The sequence below is a fragment of the Furipterus horrens genome, unplaced genomic scaffold (genome assembly GCF_987537825.1).
Source record: "Furipterus horrens unplaced genomic scaffold, mFurHor1.1.pri manual_scaffold_4, whole genome shotgun sequence".
Lineage (NCBI taxonomy): Eukaryota > Metazoa > Chordata > Mammalia > Chiroptera > Furipteridae > Furipterus > Furipterus horrens.
In genome coordinates this window covers 37,203,680-37,231,453 of record NW_028327174.1, presented here as the reverse complement: position 1 = coordinate 37,231,453, position 27,774 = coordinate 37,203,680, and the positions used below count along the sequence as shown (strand labels likewise).

At 35.3% G+C, this 27,774-nt stretch overlaps 1 protein-coding gene across 1 annotated transcript in view; it reads right to left on the bottom strand.

Annotated features, from left to right (window-relative positions):
* MRPS35 (mitochondrial ribosomal protein S35) overlaps positions 1-26,467 on the bottom strand; it is a 36,376-nt gene extending 9,909 nt beyond the window's left edge. Inside the window, exons 1-7 of the mRNA XM_090275497.1 lie at positions 26,288-26,467; positions 23,047-23,093; positions 21,414-21,581; positions 19,468-19,528; positions 10,851-10,990; positions 5,922-6,031; positions 4,205-4,274 (exon numbers count right to left, since the gene is read on the bottom strand). Of these exons, the coding sequence (XP_090131623.1) occupies positions 4,205-4,274; positions 5,922-6,031; positions 10,851-10,990; positions 19,468-19,528; positions 21,414-21,581; positions 23,047-23,093; positions 26,288-26,399 (708 nt within the window). The 5' untranslated portion in view covers positions 26,400-26,467. The remainder of the gene's footprint in view (positions 1-4,204; positions 4,275-5,921; positions 6,032-10,850; positions 10,991-19,467; positions 19,529-21,413; positions 21,582-23,046; positions 23,094-26,287) is intronic.
* Between the last annotated feature and the right edge of the window lie 1,307 nt (positions 26,468-27,774).

The window sequence follows — 27,774 nt, the reverse complement described above, 5'->3', positions numbered from 1 at the left end:
ATTGAGGTGACATTGGTAATACTAACAAAGATATTTTTAATTGGGCATTAATTATTAATTATCAATAATTTTATTAATAGATCAATAATATACAGCAGTAATTTAATTATTGCTAACATCTAACAAGTATGCTATATTTTAATTATTGAAAAGGGAGTTTATTTGTTACTTTGTTAATTTACTTAGGAAGTTGAAAAAAACCTTCTACTTCAAAAGTCTATTTATGGCTATCCAAAAGAATGGACAACATTTCAATAGCTGCTGTTAAACTTTTAGTGTTCTTACCTACCACTGAGCTAGAGACTCTGAAGAACAAAATACAATGTCAGATTCATACAAAGGAGGGCTTTATGATTAGTTAGAAAAACAAAACATACATGGAACAAAAACATACAAAGAACACATTTCATGGAACATCAACAAAGACAAACTGTACTCAAGTGTCCTTGTAACCAATATCGAAAATAAAATAGTATAACTTGCTATCTATGCAAAGTAGCAGTTAGATAAAGAAGAAGCTCAATATGTCTAAGGAATTGATATCCAAAAGATATAAAGAAATCATACAACTCGATGGCAAAAACAAACGATGTGGCTAAAACAATGGGCAGAAGCCCTAAACAAACATTTTCCCAAGGGAGACATATCGAAGGGCCAACAGGTACATTAAAAAATGCTCAACATCACTAATCATCAGAGAAATGCAAATCAAAACCACATGATGTATCACCTCACACCTGTCAGAATGACTACTACCAAAAAGACAAGAAATAACAAGTGTTAGCAAGGATGTGGAGAAAAGAGAACTCTTGTGCACTTGGTGGGAATGCAAATTAGTGCAGCCACTAAGTAAATAGTATGAAGGTTCCTCCAAAAATTAAAAATGGAACTACCACATGATCCAGCAATGCCACTTCTGAGTATTTATCCAAAGGAAATAAAAACACTAACTCAAGATCTCAGCACCCCATGTTTATTGCAGCATTATTTATAATAACTAATATATGGAAACAACCTAAGTGCACATCAATGAGTGAATGAATAAAAATATATTTCTGACTAGCAATAAAACTACCATGAAATTCAAATAACACAGCCAAAGATTTCAAATTTAAAAAAGCAACCACTAGTAATTAAATATCAAAATCATCCAAGGACCCTTGGACTTTAGATTTCTAGATCTCTCTGTTTTCTAAAACAAGTGTTGTTTTCTTTCCCCCAAGTGTCTGTGTTTGGGTCTATATTCTGAACAAATCACTTTGTAAAATATTTCATCCAATCATTTCTTAGCCAAAACACTTGTTGGAGGTTTAAATAATATACAGCAAAATTAAAATTTAGGAAGTTTTGTGACTATCAGTTATGTCAGAATGTTAGTAGAATACATGTTCTAAAACTTTAATACAACAAGGCACAGATCTCACTCCCTGTATCAAGTATCTGTCAAATTAAATGTAAGCTGTGTACAGAAATTGGGAATAAATGAATTTACAATTCTATGATTTCTTCATTTGAGTATTATCAACAATATTAACAGGCCACCATTTACCGAGAGCCCACTACTTGCCAGATGTCGCACATAAATTCTCCCTGATCCGTCCAAAAATGAGCCTCAGAGGTGAAACGGTTGACCAAAGCTACAGAAGTAACAAGTAATGGGATTTCAGTCCAGGTCTACGTGGGTCCAAAGGTTAAAGCTTAATTCCCTCCTACGCTAACAATGTGTAATACTGGAATACTAAAACAAATTTCTGCAAGTCTCCTTGTTTCTTAGAACGGCTGAAGAATAAATGTCTGATGTATATCTGTCTCTAACCACCTTCTAGCACTACAATAATCATTCTTTGAAATAGACAAAGCAAGCCTCTATGCCTAAAGTCTATGCTTTGTGAAGTCTATGTTTTTTGAAGTCTGCTTTTATGCATCTACAGTTAAACTGTTTTAGAGAGTACACAACAGTACCTTCCTTATACTGAACATCTCCTCAGAGATGTTTCAGTAACTATGTGATACATAAAACTGCTATTTTCCTCTTAACGCTACTTAGATGTAACTTCCATGGAAAGTTTAAAAAACTAAGAAATCAAGGCAAGCTTAGCTTTTACGTATTAAATGCTCTGAAACTAGCCTAAAAAAAAATAAAGAAATGGCCCTGGCCAGGTGGCTCAACTGGCTGAAGCATTGTCCCATACACCAAAAATTGAGGGTTTGATCCCTGGTCAGGGCACATACCTAGAATGCACATTTGATCCCTGGTCGGGGCATGTACAGAAGGCAACTGATTGATGTTTCTCTCTCTCTCTCTCTCAGATCAGTCAATAATTTTTTTTAAATAAAGAAATGGTTTAAAAGGGGGCTCTCTAAATATTTAATTAAATACCAGATGGTATCATCGATTTCGAGTATGAATTTCATGCTAGTGACGGAAAAAAATTTTTCATTTCAATAAAAATTGTTCTACAGCTCTGCAAATTTCACAGCTCATCTGCTATTAAAGCTTCTTCTCCAACGGTGCTTGTTTAGAAAGGATCAGGAGCGAAGTTTAGGAATTCTTTAATAATATCTGTTTAGAACAGTTATATGTGGCTACTTATTCTGGCATTAAAGTAATCAGAATTAAAAATTAAAGGCTTTCTGCGTCAATGCAGAACACAAGCTTGTTCAGATTCTATGTCATGGAATCACAGAAAGAATCCAATAAGTCAACTTTCACGAAATTTATTTTTGCTTATCATTTCCTGGAGGGAAAATTCATTTTATAGGCAGCTGACAAAGTAAGAGACTCAAAATTGGTTGGCTTTTATTGTTTGGTATTAACTCTTTAAGTGCCACAGGCCTGTAGCTAACACAGCTGTGTTGCTGATTCAAAACAGAACTTAATTATCTTACACCAAAGGCATCTATAAAATCACTTGACAGGAAAGAAAGATTAACTGCTACAATCATGAGGTTCCCAAAACCAGGAACCAGAAAACCCAGAGGAATTATTATAATCAAAAGATCTCAAAAGAGAAGAGCTGTCAGCTACTTTTTGTTCTTTACTAACCTTGTGACAATGTTTTATTTTCTCTTATTCCCACTCATCCTTTTATGCTACAACTGTTTCATCAATTAGATGAAATGACGGAGCAATTCAGAGAACACCTGCATGTGCTCACAGAATTACAATATCTAGGAGGTTCCAAAGGCCATTTACTGCAACTATTTATCCATATCCTCAACTAAGTAGGAACATTTTCTACTTATTAAAGTAAGCCACTCCATCTTTAAATGACTCAAAGTTTTTACTCAGTGAATTGAAGTGTGTCTCACTATTGCTTTTACCTTGTTGTATCCCTTAAACTTTTAGGCTTAAAGACATGAAATGCAAATCTCAGCTCTCCTTTACATGAAACCCTTTGAATGTCTAAAGAGAGTGACTCTTTCTCCAACTGTCTCCACACCTTTATATGCTCCTAATATGAAATGCTATTGAGTCCCTCGCCTATTTTGGGCAAGCTACAAAAATTTTAATTTGTATGCATACCTAAAATTATTTAATTTTTAAAAATAAAAGTTTAAACTCTGAGTTACCTAAACATGTTACCAACTTTAAATCAGATGTGTTGATGCTCAAGCATAGCAATATATTCCTTATAAATGTGTATGCATATGCTAAAACTCTCAAGACAAAAAGACTATTGTTAATACTATTTAAATAATTAATTGGCTTTTATAGTCTCTAACGTATACCAGTGAAATGTTTACACAAAAGGTTATGTGTTAACTAAAAATTTTAGTAAAACTTTAAAATACCTTTCTATAAAATTCTGGAGCTTTGGTCTGCAGTTTATTTGAATAACAGTACGAATCATAAATTCTCAAGTTATACAGAGGATGATTTGCCTTCCATAACTTTGACAACTTTCAGCCAATGTCAGACAAACAAAAAAAGTTAAATATTCTAAATCTTTAAACCGAAGTCAGGAACTCTGAATTTTAAGGGCATTTTAGTCATCTGACTTCTGTAAGGTCCTAAGAAAAACTGCATAACCTATTTCATGATCTTCACGTTCAATGTCAATAGAAGCTATCTGTAACATTTCATACATCCGCTGTGTATCCAGTGTTCATTAAACTGAGTATTTGCCACTCCTACTGTTTTTGTAAGGTTAAGACATCTGAATTTAACTGACAAAACGATTAAACATTTACAAGCACTTACCCAAGACTCATGGTATAAAACTGTTAGCAGATACATTGCATAATCATAATTCTGTCTCTTTAAAGGGCACCTTCAAAAAAGAGAGAAGGAGGAAGTCAAACCTCTAAAAATTCAGTACACAGAATTACTTATCAAGTATATAAATACTAAGTACAAAGGATAACTTATATTCAGGTATTCTGTATCTGATTTAGAAAAACTTGGTTCTTAGAATAAGAACAGTCTGTGTAATTCAGTTTGAATATACTAAAAACTTAAAAAAACATTTTATTTAGATTATCTCTTTGCTTTCATAACTAATGGAGTTATTTGTACCTAATGACAGCTTTACAATATTTTTAATGTGTCCAATCCAAGTGTCCATCACCTCAGAGCTAAGAATCTACTAAACAGTGTGAGCATATATGCCTAATTCATTTTAAAAACAAAAGATGCTAATCTAAATGTTCATCTTGATTTTCCCAAAGTCAATTCTTTTAAAAATGAGCTTCACTATATAATGATGGATTACTGCTATTGTATTTAAAATAGAACTAATGACCTAATATTAGGTAAAACTTGTACATAAATGAGATGGCATATTTAATTTTTAGATTAATAATACAGAAAACAATTACTTCCAATTTCTTTAAATATAAAGTAAAACCATGATATGACAAATAACTTTAACTGTAGTTACTTATTCTATGCATATGTTTAATAGTTCTCTACTCTCAACAGTTGGTACCATAAAACATATACACAGACTGACACAAACTTTAAAAAAGCAACATTAACAGGTACTTACAAAATTTCAAATAGTAACATTTAAAATGTATTTTTTAAGTTGCACTAACTAAAAGCAACATTATTTCACATTTTCTAAAGATAGCAAAAAAATATTACTAATACATTTCAAATCTATTTTATCACTCCAACAGTAAGAATCTGAAGTCATGACTCCACAGCTCTCTCCACCTCCACACTGTTACCCTCTCATGTGTATGTAATGTTACGTCTTCCCACCACTAAGCAGGACACAAACCTAAGGATAAAGATACCTCCACATGCTCAGAAACAGATAGGGAGGGAGAGAGGGTATCTAACCACTTGCTTTTCTCTAAAGGCAAGCCTTTTATAATTTGACATAATTTAGAAACAACCGAAGTATAATTCTAGAAATAAAATAACCACAAAGTAAAAACATACCAATAATCTTTCTTTACCTCAAACGACCTAATTTATAAATTCATATAAGATAAAGTTAATACTGCTTTTATGAGCGTCTATGTTAGCACTAAAATTCTGCTTATTTACACAAGTACCTTGGTAAATTAAATTTCCGGTTAATTTAATTATTTTAATTGTGAATTTTAAGATTTTTATACACTTTGACTTTGTAAAAGCTTGTTTAAGCATTAATCACTAGTAAATCATACTTTTGTTTTCTTCCAACATCTCCTCTGAATTTTAATACATGGATATATTAAAATCAAGGTTAAAAATCACAACAATTTAACTCATCAAGGCAAGCCTCTCCATATAAAGATCCCAGCAACAGTAGGCTAGTGCGAGGATACTAAGAATATAAATTAGACAACTTCTCTTGACCTAATAAAGCTAATATAAGTTGATATAAAAGGCTACCCTTATCTTCCATGTCATTTCTTTAGAAAGGACTGTCGGGGGTGAGAGGACAATGAAACGCATGTGGCGGTCGGCCCCTTTCTTTCCTTACCTATCTGTCTTGATGGTAAGCACATCTGTGGTCTTGCAGTATCGCTCTCCTACAAGTTTAATAAGTTTCTTCCTTGCATGATCATCTAAATTCAAACTGGAAAGTTTAACCTTAAAATTACAAGAAAAAAAAAATTACTTGAAAAAGATTATTTCATATACTTTAATAAAAAAAAGTAGAACTATTATTTAAATTAACATTAAATTGAGCAAAAAGAAACCTTTTCAAACTCCTTTCTATACAGTTAGCATCTGGCGTGCATTATGATCTTATGGAAAAAAAGGGGGAGAAAACTGTTTTGTGTTCTTTGAAAATTCTGGGCATTGGTACCTTTCCTGAAAGAATCAATGGCATGTCTCTTAAATAAATGAAATTAGGGTGCTTATGAATAGCATTACCTAACAGAATTAAACTTATTTAGTATTAGTAAAGCTGGAACACAGGAATACATAATTGATAAAACTTAAGGACTTTAAGAAATTTCTACCAATGAATTATGAGATCCATACCAGTCCAAGGACTTTAGGGGCATTTATTTTTAAAAGCTACAGCTCTCACATGGAGGCTGGAATATAGCATCAAAAGATGAAGACATCTGAAATAATACAGTTCAGTATTTCTCAAAATGGTAATACTAGTCCCACAGGTTGCCAAAAAGAATTAATTCTTTTAAAAGGCTATGTCTGTTGAATACATTCAGGAAATGCTAAGTTAAATTAGAGTCTTTACGGCTGGATTTCTTAGAGGAGGTAATATGCTAAAAAACATTCTGAAATGCCAAGATTCAGAGTTATATAATGATTTCCAAATTTATTTGACCTCAGATTCCACTTTTCAAGCAACAATTCATGAAATTACTCTTCCTTAAAACATATTTTGAGAAATGATAGACTAAATAAACACACTTGTTAATTTGCAGAGAATTATGGGGTGGCTGAAGGTATTATCAAGAGATAAACAGGCTTGACACAGGAAAAAAAGTTAGACACTAGAATACAGTAAAATAAGGCAAAACCATAGATTATTTTTTCCATGAGGAGCTTTAAGAATAAGAAAGTCTTCACTGTCTGAAGAAGAAAAAAGGCTAAAAAAGATTTTGAAATCCCATCCATTTCTTCTCTTTAGCTTCAATAACCCTGCACTTCCCTCAAGATCCCATAGCTAAAGAACTTACTTATTTTTCCATTTCTCCCACTAAACTGTAAACTCTTGAGGGTAAGAAAGAGGTCTGTCTTGTTCTAGGCAATGGACTAGCCCTTAAAAAGAATGTGACACATATTTGCTGATATGTGTAAAAATAAGGGAGGATATATGTTTCTCTAAGCACTGTGAATTTTTATTGGAACTGGAGAGAACAGAAAACAAATATAAACACCATAAGTAGGAAGAATATTAATTATTAAATATCAATCCAATAGAAAGGTTATATGTTGAAGACAATGTGAATTACCATAGTCCCTGAAAAAAAAAATATGTATCAACAACCAGGTTATCAGCTTGATGGATAAAATAAGCAACTTTATGATAACTCTGATTAACAATATGGAGAATTGTTTATAAGAAAATCATAAAATGGACCTACATTATGATCATAATTGTGAAAATATATGCACATATGCATAATACAACAGGAAGACATGAATAGTTTTTACCTTAGGATAATGAAAATATAGTTTTTTTCCTTTTAAAACTCCCTTCAATGAAATTATGATGTTTAACAATAAATTTAAAAATTTACCATTTGAAAAATTGAAGTGTTCTAGCTTTTTATATGGGAAGTAATCCAAAAAAATGGCAGTAATGCTGATCGTTACTATAAGAACTGCTTTAAAACTCATGCTCACATTAACATTTTAATGTTCAAAAATTATAGTTTATGCCAGAAACTCATAAATATTTCAGACACAGCTGTGTAGTGCACTCACGCCACCTGCTAGCACTCAAAGGCACTGCAGAACTGTAGTCTTTAACCTGGACAATAATCTGATTTTGAACTTGAATGACATTCGTTCTCATTCTTTTTCCAAAATTCAAAAGAATCCTTAGATTTTTCTTTTGTCAAGTTGATGTATTTTAAAGAATCAATATGGTATTATTAACATTAACCAAAAAACAATGTTGACATTTCAAATCATAAAAGGTTGTGGTTATTATATATGTGTATCTTCAAATGCCCATATTTAAAAGAGCTACATAAATTGAGCAACGTCCAAATGTGTGAAATATTTTCTCTATTTATAAGTATAGTACAGTTAAAGAACTCTGTATTACACTTAAGAACTGGATTTGATTTCTAGATTTGCTATTTATTGGCAAACTAATCTTAAGCCACTCATTTGAACTTTTTTTCTGTTTCCTTGGAACTTAAGAGTATGGCGTACATATTTTAGATGATGGATTTAAGGAATTATTCAAACTTTTGTGAGCTGTAGTAATTACATTGGAATTATGTAAGAAAATCTCTTCAATTTATAAAGAACTTGGTGTAAAATGTCAGAAATTAGTAATTTTAAACACTTAAAGCTAAACCACACAAATATATAGACACATGTGTTAGTACAAGAAGCACTCGATATTTTAAATTTGTCAAAATATTAATTACTAAATCAAATGCCATATAGGTTTATTGTATTATTCTAGGTCTCCATACATTTGAAATTTTTCATAATAAGAAATTAAAAAAACAGAATTCAGTAAAGTAGCCAAGCGAAAAGTTAAAAAATAAGTATACCATTTCTGACAAGCGTGGCAAGACAATTCAATGAGGAAAGAACAGTCTTTCCACAAATAGTGCCAAGATAGATGAATATCCACATGCAAAAGAAAGAAGTTGAACCCCTACCTTACACCATATACAAAAATTAACTGAAAATTAATCACAGACCTAAATATGAAACAAAACTATAAAACTCTTAGAAGAAAAAGTCAGACTAAATATTCATGACTTCGAATTACCCAGTGGTTTCTTACATATGGTACCAAAAGCACAAGACAAAAACCAAAAAACTACACATACTAGATTTCATCAAAATTGAAACTTCTGTGCTTAAAAAGATACCACCAAGAATGTGAGATGACAATCCATGGAATGGAAGAAAATATCTACAAGATATGTATCTGATAAGGAACTGGAATCCAGAATATGTAAAAAACACAACTGAACAATGAATACATAAACTATTCAATTAAAAAATGGGCAAAGGATTTAAAGACATTTCTCCAAAGAAGATATACAGTCAATAAGCACATGAAAAAAATGCTGAACAGCATTAGTTATTAGGGAAACATAAACCAAAATCACAATGAGATACCACATCACACCAATAGAATGGCAAAAACTAAAAAGTCTGACAATAATAATCACTGGTGAGGATGTGGAGAAACTGGAACCCTCAAACATTTTTAGTGAAACTTTAAAATACTGCAGCCACTTTGTAAAAACAATTTGGCAGTTCCTCAAAAAGTTAAACACCATGAGACCCAGCAATTTTACTACCAACAGAACTGAAAACATATGTCCATACAAATATGTACATGAATGTTCACAGTAGCATTATTCGTAATAGCCAAAAAGTGGGAACAACCCAGATGTCTATCAACTGATGTATGGATGAAAATAGGGTATATTTGTAAAATGGAATATTATTCAGCAATAAAAAAGAAAAAAGAACTGATACATGCTACAACAGATGAGACATTGAAAGGATTTTACTAAGTAAGAGTATTCATATTGTATGACTTATTAAGATGACATGTCAAGAATAGGGAAACGGAAAGAAACAGAAAGTAGATTAGTGGTTGACAGGCTTGGGGTGGGGAAGAGGGGGGATAACGGGGCGTGACTGATCATAGATATGGGGCTTCTTTTATGATGATAAAAATTTCTGGAGTTAGGCAGTATTGATGGTTGCCCAACTCTGTGAATATATTAAAAACCACTGAGTTGTACACTTATTAAAAAGAAAAAATTAGTATAAGAAATCAATACACCATCAAAATGGGCAAGTAACAACAAAAAAAGCATTTCCCAAAAGAATTCTCACCCTCATTAGAATTAAAAGACACAAATTTTAAATATACATAAGATATATTTTTTTATCTATAAAATTGATAGGTAATAATAATATATGGGTTGGTGAGGGTACAGAAACAGGCTTTCTCACAACCTACTGGCATTGTATTTGTTACATTTCCTGCAGGAATTTACAATATAGATAAAAAAATAGTTAGAAATCCTGAAGGTTGACCTGGCCAGGTAGCTCAGTTGGTTAGAGTGTCATCCCAATACACCAAGATTGTGGGTTTGATTCCTGGTCAGGCAGGACACATACAGGAAGCAACTAATGAATGCATAAATAACTAGAACAACAAGTTGATGTTTCTCTTTCTCTATCTAAAATCAGTAATTAAAAAAGCCTAAAGATCCCCTAATATGGATAATTTAAACAAATTATGGTAAATCTACATTATTGAATTATTTGTTTGTATCTCCCACTTCAGTCTCAGAAAAGGGACCGTATCTGATTGATCACCATTGTACACCCAGCCTCAAACACTGTCTTGGCACACAACAAACCTTCATTTACACGCTATCTTATGCAGCTATTAAATATAACATTAAAGAATGCTTAATATCTTTGGGAAATTCTTAATTCATATTATTAAATGAAAAATAGCAGATAACTAATCAAATATAGCATAATTCCATTAATACACAAAAGGCTGATTGCACATGTACTAAATTGAGCTTATAAGTCAATAGTGGTTATTTATGAGTAGTAGAACTATAGGTAATTTTATTTTATACTTTTAAAAGACTTTTATATTATCTAAATTTTCCATAATAAATTGTATCAGTTTTATAATAAAATATACAAAATGCTATTTTAAAGTAATATAGTATAATAATTTTTTTTAACTATCTCTTACTCTTAAGGTTACTGCTCGTGCTTTGGGGTTTCGAATAGATGGTCCTGATGAAACATAATCAGCTGTGTCAATTTCAATTGGAAAATGCTTCTCACATTTCTCATCACTGTCTAGCGCAGCGGGCCACTCAGTGCAGAAATCTGAGAATTAAAAAAAATTACCTCAATTATAATTTTGCAGTAAATTCTCATTGTAAATTATGCTACCAGACAAAAACAAATTATTGAGAGAGATTATTCTAAGTTTACATGAAATGGAAGAACAGATTCTACTCTGCACTTTACAAACATATCATCAACCCTCACTCCTTTCCTTCTTAGGTGAATCCTATTAGGGAATTTAAGCAAGAGAATGATTTGACTAGTTCAGGTTTGGTGGAGGCAGCATGTTCAGCTAAAAGGGAGCTGAGACTTGTTGGAAGCCTGTTATAGCTTTGTGCATACCTCTTATAGGTCAGTAAAATTCCTTCTCACCAACCAAAACCACACAGTACATAGTGCCCAGAGCACTACTGTTTTCAAAAAGGCAACAGATAGTATTATTCACTCCTAAATGAAGGTTACTAAAGATTAGCTGAAGAGAATTGAAAGAAGCTCTGAAAAAGCTCTTAGAGAACACTGAGATGTGGTTAACAGTCCTTCAGAAATTCACAGCCTCAAGATAAAAGAGGTATAAAAGCCTAGGTAATCCTTACAAGGGTCCTTACAGTAATTAATGTTTCTTCATGTAACTTCTGAGGGACTGGGGCTAAATGTTAAGGGGTACAGACTCATCCTCATATTCCGGCAATTGAGCTAGCCTAGAGAGGAGTGGGGCTGGCTCTCAGACCCCGGTCAAAACAGGAAGAAGTTCTAAGTAGTGGGAACACAGCCCACCATCTCTCTCAGTGGTTCTCAACCTTCCTAATGCCGCGACCCTTTAATACAGTTCCTCATGTTGTGGTGACCCCCAACCGTAACTAAAGCATAGTGATTAATCACAAAAACAGTATGTAATTATATATGTGTTTTCCAATGGTCTTAGGCGACCCTGTGAAAGGGTCGTTCGACCCCCAAAGGGGGCGCAACCCACAGGTTGAGAACCGCTGATGTAACTCCATAGAACAGAGGTATAAACTCAGGCCTCAAATGAAGAAAAAATAAACAAACACAAACCTTAGAAGAAAAAGAAACAGCTCCCAGCTTCTCACAGCTTTCAGTACTGAGGGACTCCAAAGGCAGGTAGCAGATTTCATTTTGCCCTATTCCCATCAAGTTAGTATGATAGAGGGCTCTCAGCTTGGGATGGAAACTTCTGGCACTATCAGGGTCCCCTCAACGAACTCTCATTCCTTAAATAACTAATAATAGGACTTCCGGTCAAGATGGAGGCCTAGACAGACACAACTGCATCTCCCTCCACAAGTAAGAAGGAATAAAACTACCTCAAAACTATAGGTAGAGACTACCAGAAGTTCCAGAAAACCGAGCTGCATGGGAGTCCAACAAACAAAAATGTAAAGAAGAAATATTCATCCAGACAGGCAGGAGGGGCAGAGCCCGGGTGGGGAGGATGCGACGTGGTCACGGCAATGGCGGGCCATTTTAAAACCTTGGGAGGGACACCTGGGGAATGCTCCACAGCACCAAACCAGACTGCGCAACTCACAGTCCCAGCACCAAGGAAAATAAAGCATCATTGCTTCTGACTGTGCAAACCAGTGGGGGTTCGGACAGAGGGAGATACTGCCAGTCTCTCAGCAAAGTCTACTTGTTAAAAGGATCTCCCTGGTCCTAGAATGTCCACAGACCAATCCACTCTGGGAATGACGGCCAGGGCAACAGCTAGAGAGATGCCATGCCCATACAGAAGTGGGAGAAGTGCCTGGAAAAGGGGCAAGTGCTGAGAAGGCGGCACTGTTCCCTCTCAGGCCCCTCCCCCACACACAGCACCACAACATGGTGAAATGGGTTGCCTTGTACTGACAAATCCCTAAGGCTTCGCCTCTTACAACGTAACAGGAGCAACAGCTCTACCTAAGACACAGAGGCAAACAAACACAGGAGCCTGTCAAGATGAGGAGACAGAGAAGTATGGACCAAAAGAGGGAACGGATCAAGGTTCCAGTGGGAGAACTAAGTGACAAGGAGATAGCCAATCTAACAGAAGCAGAGTTCAAAACACTGGTGATAAAGATGCTCACAGGCTTGACAGATATGTTTAAGTACAGCAAACACGTTAAGGGAAGAAGTGAAGGCTATGCTAAATGAAACAAAGGGAAATCCACACAAAACCAGTGGTGAAGGGAAGGAAACTGGGGTTCAAATCAATGATTTGGAATATAAGGAAGAAAAAAATTGTCAACCAATACAGAATGAGGAAACAAGACTTGAAAAAAATGAGGAGAGGATTAGGAACCTCTGGGACAACTTTAAACATGCCAACATCCGAACCATAGGGGTGCCAGAAGGAGAAAAGGAAGAGCAAGAAACTGAAAACTTATATGAGAAAATAGTGGAGGAAAACCCCCCAAATTTGGTGAAGGAAATAGACATACAAGTCCAGGAAGCACAGAGAGTCCCAAACAAGTTAGACCCAAAGAGGACCACACCGACACATCATAATTAAAATGCCAAAGGTTCAAGATAAAGAGAATCTTAAAAGCAGCAAGAGAAGTGCAGAGTTACCTACAAAGGGGTGCCTGTAAAACTATCAGTTGATTTCTCAAAAGAAACTTTGCAGGCAAGAAAGGACTGGCAAGCAGTATTCAATGTGATGAAAAGCAACCTACAACCAAGATTACTCTATCCAGCAAACTATCATTTGGAATGGAAGGGCAGATAAAGTGCTTCCCAGACAAGGTAAAGCTAAAGGAGCTCATCATCACCACGCCATTATTATATGAAGTGCCAAAGGGACTTACTTAAGAAAAAGAAAATCAAAATTATGAATATTAAAATGACAAATTCACAACTATCAACAACTAAATCTAAAAAATACAAACAAAATACAACTAAAAAAAAAACTAAAAATAATTGGTTCCATAGATCAAATACATCAGACCTCACAGATCCCTGCTTTCTCCAAAAAAGCGGGACTGCAGGAGAGGCTAGTCATAATGACAGGAAGGCATGGGAGCTCTCCCAGGTGGTGATGATGATCTAAGAAACAGTGAAAGATATTTTGCCAATAACATTTTCCCCCAGCTCACAGTTTTCTTATAGTACATACTATATTTAGCTTTCATTTAGGCTTTAATATCAGAGTCAGCAAAACATCGCTTTCGTTTAGAGACTTTCCAAGATCTGGGAATTACTGTATGTTAGCAAATTAAGTGCATACAGCTCACACCACACCCTAAACACCTTGTTTAAGAGATCAATACTCAGATACCTGGAGGGGAAAGAAATATCTTGGCAATTAAAGAAAATCTGACATTTAAATAAAACAAACAGAGCAAGATTATTGAAGTAATTTCATTCCTATCATGGAGTAATTCCAACATCCTACACTGAAAGATGCAACACTGCCAAGCACTTTATAAGAGAGACTAGTTTGGGGAATTTTATGAGTTCCTGGGTTTGTACTGAATCTTTTTTTTTTTTTTTTTTTTAACTTTGAATTAAGTCATTTCAATCACCAGATCATAATTACAGCCTTTATATTAAATGACCTGATTACATGTTTAAAAGTATACAGCCAACTGGAAAGTACCTAATAGACCTCTATTAGCTTTTATTCATCTGATAGAGAAATGACTAGACTTCAGAAGACCTTGGTTTTTACTTAACTTCTGCCACTGATTATTAAAATTTTGGTAAATTACCTAACTTTCCTGGGCTTCAGATTTTCCATGTGCAAGTTAGATATAAAATCTAAACTGACCTACTTTGAAAGAAAACTGAGAAGAAATATTTGAAAAGCTTCTGGGTTATTTGAAAGATACAATCTAAATTCAGAAGTTGGCAGAAGTGTAACGGCAAAATTAAAGAAAGATTAAAACACTCAAACACTGTAAAATATATTGCTACTCCTCTGAATGTGCTTGCTGTATGAAAGCCTTCCATTTAAAAACTAGGAAGCACTTCAGAAATATCTCATTACAAGAACCAGTTTGTAGATTATAAATGCACATTTCAAAATAATGCTTAAAAAGTGAAAAAAATGGAATTTATCAGTCCAATGCATTTGTCAACTGGATTACCAAAGGATTCAAAAAGAAATAATAGATTATTGGTGCCAAATGCAGCACAAATTTGTAACTGTGATCAGTGTCAGTCTAATACCAGGCATTAATGACTATATTGTAGAAACATATAATCAAGGAATAGAAAAGCATCCTGGTGTCCCAAAACAGAAGACCATATAAATGAAAGGAGACAGAGGAGGTTTCCTTTCTTCCCTCATTTCAAGAGTAAGATAGATATTCCTACTTTTCAAGGCCTCTTTATCTCTTCTTCCTAATCTTTTGAATGGAAGGCCCTACCAAAAGCTAAACTTACATCATAATCATGTTCACTATCCTATTTCTCTTTCCTGCATAATCAGGATACCTGTAAAATGTTTCTAGATTTCATTTTCCTTCCTGAAAAGCCTTAACGAATGTACTGAGCATTTACACATTATCTTTAAATCAGCATGAAATTCAGATTTGATCTAAAGGTACTATTAAACTACACATTCAATCACTAATAGCTGTGAACCTAAGACAATTCAAATCTGCTTATTCTAGATACAGTCCAATGCAAATGAGATCAGATATTAAATTGGAATATGGAGATTATGAAAACATACATAAAAGCATGAGCAAAAAAATAACAACAACAAAAATGTTCTTTGCCCTTAGCTCCATGCATGTTGGAAGGAAAAACAGCAGGGAAAGTGAGTGAAATCTATGTTCATATCTGAGAATCAATGGCTACTGTTCAAAATCAAATACAGAACTGGAAGTATAGCCATATTCAAGTGATTACTTCATTATATATATATATATATATATATATATATATATATATATATATATACATACACACACACACACACACACACACACACATGGTATATATACAATGTATATAATATATATGCTCCTTGTATGTATGAATGCAATAGCCACACAGACACTTAGGTTGTTTCCCTATCTTGGCTATTATGAGTAATGCTGCAATGAACACAGGAGTACAGATAACTCTTTCAGATAATGATTTCATTTCTTTCTAATAAATACCCAGAAGTGTGACTGCTGAATCACATGACAGTTCTATTTTTTAATTCATTGAGCAACTTCCATACTATTTTGCATAGAGGCTGTACCAAGTTTCATTCCCACCAACAGTGCAAAAAGGTTCCCTTTCCTCCACATCCTCATCATTTCTCTACTTTTTGCTAATTGCCATTTTAACAGGTGTGAGGTGATAACCCATTGTAGGTTGATCTGCATTTCCCTGCTGATTAGTGATGTTAAACACCTTTTCATGTAATTGTTGAATATTTGTATGTCTTCTCTGAAATGTCCCTACTCAGTTCCTCTGCCCATTTAAATTGGGCTGTTTGGTTTTTTGCTGTGTTTTCTACTGTGAGTTGTATGAGTTCCTTATATATTCTGGGGTATTAATCCCTGATCAGATATATGATTTGTAAATATTTCCTCCCATTTTGTATGCTGTCTCTTCATTTTGTTGACGGTCTCCATTGTTCTGTAGAAGCTTTTTAAATTGATGTAGTCCCATTTGTTTATTTTTGCTTTTGGTCTTGGTGTCAAATCCAAAAAAAATTATTGCCAAAACCAGTATCAAGGAACTTACTCCCATTTTCTTCTAGTTTATGGTTTCAGGTGTTACATTCAAGTCTAATCCGTTATGAGTTGAATTTTCTGTTAGATGTATGATAGGGGTCCAGTTTTATTGCTTTGCATGTAGCTATCCAGTTTTCCTAATATCATTTATTGAAGAGACTATCCTTTCCCCATTATATATTCTTGGACTCTGTCATAAAATAATTGACCATAAATGACTGAGTTTATTCTGGGCTCTTTACTCTGTTCCACTGATCTGTTTTTATGTCAACAACATAGTGTTTTAATTAAAACAGCTTTCTACTATAATTTGAAATCAAAAAGTCTGATGCCTCCACCTTTGTTCTTCTTAAGATTGCTTTGGCTATTCAGGGCCTTTTGTGGTTCCACACAAATGTTACGTTGTTTTTTCTACTTCTGTGAAAAGTGCCATTGGAATTTTTATAGGGATTACACTGATTCTACAGATGGTTTGGGGTAGTATGGACATTTAACAATATTAATTCTTCAAATCCATGAGCACAGAATATCTTTCTATTTATTTGTATTTTCTTCGATTTCTTTGACCAATGTCTTATAGTTTCTGGTGTATAAATATTTCATGTCCTTGATTAAATTTATTCCTAAGTATTCTATTCTTTTTGATGCAATTATAAATGAGATTATTCTATCTTTCTTACAGCTCACTGTCCGTATATAGAAACAACTATATTGATTTTTTTATATTGATTTTGAATCCTGCAACTTCACTGAATTTATTAGTTCTAACAGTGTTTTTGTGAAGTCTTTAGGTTTTCTATACTGTATACAATATCATGTCATCTACAATCAGAGACAACTGTACTTCTCCTTTTATAATTCAGATGCTTTTTGTATCTGTTTCTTGCCTAAATGCTCTGGCTAGGACTTCTACTACTACATTGAATAAAAGTGACTTGTTCTTGTCTTGTCCTGACAGAGAGCTTTCAGCTTTTTACCACTGAGTATAACATTAGCTGTGGGCTTGTCATATGTGGCCTTTATTATGTTGAGGTACATCCCCTCTATATAGTTTGAGAGTTTTTCTCATCAAAGAACGTTGAATTTAGTCAAATGCTTTTTCTGAATCTATTGAAATGATTATATAATTTTTATCCTTCTTTTTGTAAATGACTTGCAGATACTGAACCATCCTCCCATCCCTGAAATAAATTCCACTTAGTCATGGTGTATGATCCTTTTAATGTTCTGTTGAATTCAGTATGCTGATGTTTTGTTGAGGACTTCTGCATCTATGTTCCTCAGAGATATTGGCTTGTAGTTCTTTTCTTGCAGTGCCCTTGTCTGGCTTTGGTGTCAGGGTAATGTTGGCCATGTAAAGTAAGTCTGCAAGTGTTGCGACCTCTTGTATTTCTTGGAAGAGTTTGAAAAGAATTGGCATTAGTTCTTCAAATGTTCAGAATTCACCAGAGAAGACATCTGGTACTGGACTTTGCTGGATGGTTTTGATTTCTGATGCAATCTCTTTACTAGTAATCAGTCTGTTTTCTATTTAATCAGGATTGATTCACAGTAGTTTGTATGTTTCTAGGAATTTATCCATTTCTTCTACATTTTCCAATTTATTTGCGTATATGTAATTACTCACACAGTAGCCTCTTACGATCCTTTGCAGCTCTGTGTTATTAGTTAAAATGTCTCCATTTTCATTTATAAGTTGAGTCCTCTCTCTTTTGTTTTTGGTGAGTCTAACTAAAGGTTTGCATATTTTGTTTATCTTTTCAAAGAAACCAGCTTAGTTTTATTTATCTTCTCTATTGTCTTTTTTAGTCTCTATTTCATTTATCTCCGCTCTGATCTTTGCTTTGTCCCTCCTTCTACTAACTTTGGGCTTAGTTTCTTTTTCTAGTTCCGTAAGGTAAAAAGTTAGGTTACCCGCTGGCTGCTGTGACTCAGTGGATTGAGCGTCAGCCTGTGAACCAAGTGTCGCTGGTTCAATTCCCAGTCAGGGCACATGACTAGGTTGCACGTCAGGTCCCCTGTTGGGGGCGCGAGTGAGAAGCAACCACACAGTGATGTTTCTCTCCCTCTCTTTCTCCTTTCCCCTCTCTCTAAAAATAAATAAATAAATAAATAAATAAATAAATAAATGAATGAATGAAGTTAGGTTATTTGAGATCTTTCATGTTTCTTAATGTAGGAATTTATTGCTATAAACTCTCCCCTTAGAACTGCTTTTTTAAATCTCCTATGTCTTGGTATAATGTGTTTCCATTTTCATTTTGTCTCAAGATATTTTTTTATTTCTCTTTTGATTTCTTTGTTGACCCACTGTTTATTCAGGGAATGCTATTTAATCTCCATATATTTGTAAATTTTCCTGTTTTCTTCTTGTAACTGACTTCTAGTTTCATACCACCCTGGTCAGAGAAGTTGCTTGATAGGATTTCAGCCTTCTTAAATTATTAAGACTTGCTTTGTGACCTAACATGATCCATCCTCAAGAACTGCTGATGTGCACTTGAGGAGAATTTGTATTCTGCTGTTGCTGATTGAAGTGTTTCATAAATGTCAAGTCCACCTGGTCTAATGTGTAGCTTAAGCCCAATATTTCATTATTTTCTTCTGGCTGGATAACATATCCATTGTTGAATTTGCAGCAGTGAACTCCTCTATAATTGGTATATTGCTATCTATTTCTCCCTTCAGTTCTGTTAATATTGCTTTATATATTTAGGTGCTTCTATGTTGGGTGCATAAATATTTACAAACATTATATCCTTTTGATAAACTGACCCCTTTATCCTTAGAAGAGTTTCTTAATTTTATGTTCAACGTCAGTTATGTAATAAAACAACCACTTACCTTTAAGAGCTTCACAGTGCTTTTTAATTGCTACAGGAGTCAAATGCAGAAAATTGGGGATCTAAAGTAGAGAAATTTAAAAGATAAATTAGCCAACTGTCTTACAAACATGAAAAAGACAATGCTCATACAACTAAATCACAGACCCAACAAGCCTTATAATAAAATGTGGTCATTTTTTACAATATTAATTCTATGTCAACAGTGTTGTGCATTCAAGAAATACATTCTTTGAAATATAGATTCAGTAACAAGTATTTAAAATGACAACATGGAAAAATAAACATCATTTTCATAGTATTCTTCCTGCCATGAACTACAGGTGCATTATTTCCTTTATAGAACGGAAAGCACATAAGGACGGAGACTGTTGTTTAATCACCCAAAGTGCCCTGGATTACACACTGCTGTGAGCCAGTTTCCACTCTGTACTTAATGGGCATTTTAGAACTGAATGAATACATAAAGCTAGCAAATCTTAACTGAACAATTTAATAAAGTTGGGAATATTTATATGATGATATATTAAGAGGCTACCTAATCACAGGGCCAATAGGAAGTTTAGGAAGGCCAGAGATTTAATTCATTCAAATAATTAAATTTACTAGATATTTCTTGAATAATGTTAAGCAATTTCAGAGAAAATTTAGTTACATAGACTCATCTGGAAAGAAAACTCTGAACAAGCAAAAGAGTTACTCCAAATATTATGCCTAGAATCTTAAGTGTTGACCAGAAAATGTTTAGTCAAGAAAACAGACAATGAAAACTGGGACTATGGACTAGGCAGCTTCATTTTTCTATACTTTTATTTTTGAAACATAAAATATAATCTCAACATCATAAAAGGAAAAATAAGTTAAACTGGACATTTAAGATAACTGAATGGAAAAAAAGTAATAGCTGATGCTTGCATAACATTTATATAGGCACTGTTTTATGCACTTGGCTCAGCTAATAAACTAATCCAATGGCACTCACTAGGAATAAACCACTTCATTGGACTAAGCGTACAGACAATTCTTAAAAGGGATGCTTAAATGTTTAATTTCTGTTTATGAAAATATCATTCATAACCATTAGAATTATTAAACATATTGCTACTCTCTCACCCAGTCATATTTTCCAAAGACCTTTTTTTTAAAAAACCTAAGTTCACTTCTCCTCTTTCATTTGAAGAAAAAAAAGTTTCCTCAATGTTTGTTTTGTTATGTCTCTTTAAACATTCTCATTAACAAATTTCAATTACCCCTGCCTCCAGCAGCAGATAACCCTTCTCCATGTTACCATCTCATTTTTCACCATCACATTTTATCAAAATTTTCTTGGTATTTTAAGAAGATTCTCATTTAATGGAAAATAGTCTGTTGGTGATAATTCCACTGTATGTAAAAGGAAACCATCTAAGATATGCATTCCCAGACTAAGCATATTTATATTTTCTTTAAAAACCTACAGTTCATAAATCATTGTAGATGCTCCAACTGAAGCATTTAATATGACCTATTCTGTTTTAAGCAATAAAGTTTAAGGACAATAACATTAATATCAAATATTCTACCTTTCTGAACAGAAAGTTTAAAAATCTCTGTTTTACAAGTAGAACCTTCATATCCCCAGTTCTCAATATCAGATCAGATTATTTCACTTTTTTTAGTTTCACTTGAAAGACACAATACAGAAAAGATACAACAGAAAAGAAAAAAGCCAAACGGGAAGCCACAGGATTAATTAATTATATTCTTAAATGCCTAGGATTCTTTGAGTCTTCTTTACCATGAATAATCAAAATATAACATTCATTATTACATGGAAAAAATTAAATTAAGACACAATAAGCTGTTATATACTGAACTTTGAACTATCAGGGGGGTAAGGGGAGCGGGAGGAAGACTGCCATTTATTTAGATATAAGTCTTAGCCAATGAACCAGCAACTTATTTTACCTTTAGAAGTTCTAGATTTCCCTCTTTTGCCATGGGCACTCCCCTTTTTACTGGATAGCCCATTCGAACAGGAAGAGGTACTGCAGAGGGCTTAAATGGTGCTGCAACAGGGTAAACACTAGGCCAGTCCTGGTCAACAGCCATCTTCTCCGTCCTAGGAGGTAGTGCCTAAGAAACATAAAACAGATTAATATTTTAAATATGATCACGTTTAAATTTTAAAACAAAACATGCAGTTAAGAGAACACTTGCAGAATTACAACCTATGTAATATCTGACCTCCCACAAAGCTGCTGCTATTCAAATGAAAAAAACACCAAATCTACCTAAATAGTTCTGCACTAATTCCTCAAACCCTCTGGGACAAGGATCCCCTTTAACAGCACATTTTCTTTACTAATCTTATTTATTTACTTACGACTTTTAGCAAACGTATTACATTTTGTTTATGAAGGGGTAACAATATATTTTGAAATAATTTTTAAAACTTTTTTGATGGAAGTCAGTACATGAAATGACACTGAGAACTTGGAAATAAAGAAAATAATAGAGAAAATAAAGAATATAAATTTGGAAATACATTAAGGTTAAACTAATTGAATGGATAATAAGAAATTATGTACACATATCTCCTAGGCCCAGGGAATAGCTACATGATTGCTTAGTCAATCACAATACACATATATACTGTATTTTTCACTCCATAAGATGCACCTGACCATAAGACGCACCTAGGTTTAGAGGAAGAAAACAAGAAAAAAAAATATTCTGAACCAAATAGTGTACTAAAATAGTTAATAAAATGTAACAATAATATTTCAACCATGTAAAGTGAACAGCAGTCAACAGCAGTATTAGGAACCATCATCACTGTCATTAACAAATAAGGAGAGACTTTAAGGTTCAAGTACTCTTCTAGTTTTCTGGGAACCACAGGTCAGGTAACACACATCATGGTCTGTGATGCAATATTTGCTCCTTAAGACACACAGGCATTTCCCCCCGCTTTTAGGGGGGAAAAAAAGCGTGTCTTATGGAACGAAAAATATGGTAAATACTTAAACATATTCAATGGAAGGTGATGACCAGAATACAAAAATGTGGTTTAAAGAGGCAAAACTCAGCAACACCCATCTAAACAATATCGAAACTAGCGTAGTATGTCCTAGAAGTTGGCAATAGTCCTATGAAAATAACTACTCTAGACAACTACAATTTGATGCCATTTAACTTCCAACTAATATGCCTTTGTTCTGACTCCATGCCAGGTGACATTATAATCTGGATTTTTCCAGAGAGATGCCCACAGGGTGAAAACAAACTAGTTAGATTAAGGCACACAGCCCAGGCTATATAACTGTTATAAGCATCATTAAATAAAATTCTATATTTTGGTTTATGTACTTATTTCCTGGGAATATGTGGGTGAGTCCACCTCTCAAAGATGACCCATTATTGGGGTATTGACTAAGACCAGCCCAAGACTAGAATCAAGACTGTGGCAGTTACCAAGTAAACATCCCCTTATGAACCTCCCTGGGGTGTACCCTCCTGCCTCACTGTGAATACCTGCCTCACTTTAGAACTCCAGAAACCATTAAGACAGTAAATATTAAATATGTTAATTGTTTACCTTTCTTCTCTGTGGCCTTTCAGATTTGGATGTTCGTTCTGTTGTACCTGAAAGACAACGCATTCATTACAGAGAATTTTGTAACAGAGTCATTCAACACTGATAATGATCCCATAATTCAAACACAATTCAAGGTGTTCAGTAACAACAAAAAAAATGAAACAATAATCCATTTTCTATAAGCTCAGGAACTAAAATCATCTTAATGAAAAGTCATAAATAGTTAAGAAAATTCCACAGTTAGTAAATATAAAGTGAAATCATCATCTACAGAAATATTTTCAATAAATGTTAAGGTTCATAGTCAAATAAACTCACTTCTCCAAGTTAAAATATTTAGCTAAAAATAAGAATTTTTGTGTATTGAAAGATAAATGATTTGAAATGTTCTAATTTTAAGTATACTTGCTCATATTTAGAAATATTCTGTTCTACCAAAAAAAAAAAAAGAAAACCCTTAAGCTTTTCCTTCTCTATTGTATATTAGAACTGCCAATGCTATAGTAACAAAAATCATAGCCATTCCTAATAAATCATATAACTGTAGAAGAGGGCAGATTCCTTACATACAGTATATACCTTTCAAAATATTATCTTATGCCTCTCTAAATAACGGTGTTGCTATTCTAAAGTAATAAGTTATATTAAATGAGCACTTTCACATGCTAGACACTATGCTAAATGCTCTTCGTTACCTCATTTAATCTTATTCTTCACAAAAACTGTAAGTACTAAGGACCAAGAGTTGTGACATAAGCACAGCATACAAGACCTCAAGCTCTGAACCTCGTATCATGTTCTTCACATCTCTAGCTTTATCTCCCTTCACAAGGGCCCACAACTACACTGAACTTCCAGTTCCAGGCCCTGCAGACTTTCTGAACTTTATGTTCTCTGTGCCTAAAATATGCTTCCCTCCCATCTGCTTGACTTCCATCCCCTTCCCCCTCCCCACCTCATTTCTTCATCTGATAAATTCTTATTCATCCCTCAGCAGTATTTCATTTACTCCTTCAAGAGTTTCAGAGTGATACTGTATGCTGGAAATTAGGAAGGCGGCAAAGAACATGAGAAATACAGTCCTTACTCCCACAGAATGGAGAATCTGTCAAATAAGGCACCTGACTATTAAACAAGTAATTTCAATAAACAATGATAAATATGAATGGAAATACATGGCAGGGGACCAAACCTAGTCAAGCAGTTGGAGAAAATCTCCCTGAAGAAATTGACTTGAGGCTAAAACATTAAGGATGAGCAGGAAGAAGCCTGGGGAACCAACAAGAGAAAGAGAAGATGGAAAGTTAAAGCAAACAAATTCAACATGGCTGAAACTTCAGAGTAGAACAGAGAGCGCACTGAGCAAAGAGACTGGAGATATTTCATAAAAATCCCAACTATATCATAACACATCACTGGCAGAGCTCTTGATCTTCTTCCAGTTTTCCCAATCCCAGTAAATGGTACTGCCATTCATTCAACTACTCTAGACAAAATCCTAACATGCTTCCTTGAGACTTCCTCAAGCCCCATATCAAATCCATGAGTTAGTCCCATTAGCTCTACCTTTAAAATATATCCCAAATCCAACCACGCCACCTGCTCCAATATAACTTCAATCCAAATCACCACCATCTCCTTTGTACTACAGCTTCCAAAACTGGTCTCCTGACTTCCACTCTTACCCTCCTGAAGTTAGTTGTCCACAGAGCACCCAGTGATCTTTTAAAAGTGTAAATCACGTTACATCACTTCCCTGTTCAAATCTTCCAATGTGATCCCAAACTTAAAATAAAATCCAAGCCAAATACCTGTATGCCTTCACAACATCAAGCCATCACTCACCTTAATTATACTACTACTCTCCTCTTGCTCATTTAGCTCCAGCCACCCTGGCCTTTCCGTTCTGGACACACCCACTTCTGGGCCTTTGCACTTGCGATTCCCTAAACCAACAATGCCCCTCCTCCCCCACCTCGGTATGGTTCTGGGTTCTATTCAAATGTCACTTCCCCAAGGAGGTTTTTCCAGACAGGCTGCCTGTCCTACTCTATCCTATCCTATTGCCACTACTCAAGTCCACCATTCTCAACATCCTGCTTTATTTTTCTTCTCACCTTGCATTGTACTCATATTGTTTATGTGTTTATGATCTCACTTCCTCCAAAGTATGTAAACTTCAGGAGGTGAGGGACCTTCGCTCTGTTCCAGTATCTAGAACACTACCTAGCCCATAGTAGGAGTTAAGTATTTGTAGAATGAATGAATGAAAATTAAAGACACGTGTTAAGACTATGAAGAGCCACTATGATACTATATGGAATTTGTTATTTACCTTAAAGCAATGAGAAACTACTTGTAGATTTTTAACAAGGGTATGGCAAGGTAAGATTTGCTTTTTGAACACTTCATTCTGGTCATTGTGAGAATTCAATGTAAGGGAGCAAAAACAGAAATGCGGATCAGTAAAGGAACTGCTGTAGAAGTGAGAGATGGTGGCCTAGATAGGGTTGATAGTAGGATTAAGACTAAAGAGCTTATAGAAGGAAGCACGGGTAACACCTGGTGTAACTGGACAAGCCTCCTCCTGGACAGAGCTTTCCCAGACTCTTGCAAGCTCTTCCCCAATGCTCCCATGTTACTCTATTCCCGCGTCTTTTACAGCACCTCACACTGCACAGTCTGCTTAACAATTACTTTCTCACTAGATTCCTCCGGGGTAAGAACGGTACCATGCATCCGTACTATCTGAGTGAAGGTCACTCAATGTCTGTTTGAATGAAGGTCATCCCGTTTGGTGGCATAGCTGGGTCTGGAATTCACAGCTGCAGTTTGTTCTGGGACAGCTGTATGTTTCCCTTAACGTTCGGGAAAATCCGTGGTTCAACACTGCCTAAGAAACATTACCGAGTACCGGTAACTAGAGACCCTGTGCCAGCGACCATGGGACGGAGCTCCAAAGTACGCGGGTCACGGCAGGGGAGGGAGCGGGCAAGTTCGTAGCGCCCAGAGGATCCACGAGCAGAAATCGACGGCTAAGAATGGAGTGACACGAGCGCAGAGGATAGACCCCTCCTGCACGACTTTTCTAATACGCGGGCCAGGGGACAGGCTGGCAGAGAACGTACCGGCCTCCCCTCACCCCTGCAGGCAGCGCTGGCTCCGCCACCTCGGCGGCCATCCTGGGTCCGATATCCTGCCTCTCACCTTCCCCAAATCCCGGAGGCGACGCAGCACTCACCTGGGCTTGGTTTCCCGGTGAAAGTGGTCGGAGACAAGACGGTGGAGAAGGTGCGCAGGATCCTAGACCCCGGCTGTAAGGACAGCCATGCGGAGCGCGACGGGGCCGCCATGGCTGCCCAGACGGCAAGCCAGAGAGGACAAACGCGATCCCGCGTCTGAATGTGGCGGGGGCAGGCCTGAGGCCGCTACTGCGCATGCTCGCCCGTTTTGCTCCGCCCCCAGGATGTAGGAACGGGATTCACGTGGGCTTGGGAAATCATGTACACAGTAAAAAGTGCGCTCCAAAAAGAGGGGAAAAGGTAATGAAAAGGACGCTGGACGATTTTAAAAAATTGAAGCAGTCAGTCCAAAAGACAATTCCAAATCAGGATTTTAAAGGATGGGGTAAATGTGCCACAGAAAAAAGGTGTGATCTGAGTGGGATCTCATACGGTCCAGGGTCAACCTTGGCGCCTGCTCCTCTGCAATTGCTGCTTTTCTACACTTTCTTGGCTTAAAGAAAGTATTCAGCTACCGCAAGTGAGACATTCTGAGGAGAGAGGCGGTATCCGATAGTAGTTAAAAGAAAGAATACTAGAGTGTAAAACTCGGTTCCACCATTTCTAGGCTGTGTGAGTCTTACCGAGTTAAAATACAAACATCTAGGTACAATATTGGCCTACAGTGAACATCCTATGCGCATAGGATGTAACTGTTTTCTATGATTTGGTTAGCTCGTTTGTAGATCAGGTTAGGATTACGAAAAGTACTCATTAGAACTTAGAAAATAATGGCCATTCTTTAATAAGTTCTCTAATATTTTTTTACCCTGGATTGGATTAGCATCCAACCCTTAATAAAATTATCATCTATTTTTTCAACTGATAAGTCTAATATTTAATCAAAGTACAAAATTATAACAACAAGAACAACTAGGAACAAACACAACTGAATACAACCAGTAGAGCAGAAGTATGCAGGGGTCTCCGACTAGTCTTCCTGTGAGCGAGCATTCAGTGCACCATGGGCATCAATCATTACGTGAGGATAGGGACAAGTATTTGTACTAATCACCATTCTCATCTTTTCTTGCTTCTTATTATCCCATTATTGTTTAAAAGCAGAAGTATGATGTATTTTCTAGAACTGCTGTAACAAAGTACCACAAACTGGATGACTTAACAAATGTATTCTCTCAACAGTTCTAGAGGCTACAACTTCAAAATCCAGATGTTGGCAGGGTTGGTGGTGGCTCCTTATGGAAGTTCAGAGAGAGCATCTGTTTATGCCTCTCTTAGCTTCTGACAGTCATTGGCAGTACATGGCATTCCTTGGCCTGTAGCAACATCACTCCAATCTTTGCCTCTGTCTTCACGTGGCGTTTTCCCCCTCTGCTCTATTTTTAAGATTCAAAGCATGGTCTTTTAGTCAGATGAGTATGGAGTTTGAATCCAGGCTCTGTTTTTTTGTAATCTTGGTCAAGTCCACCTGAAGTCCTTGAGCTTC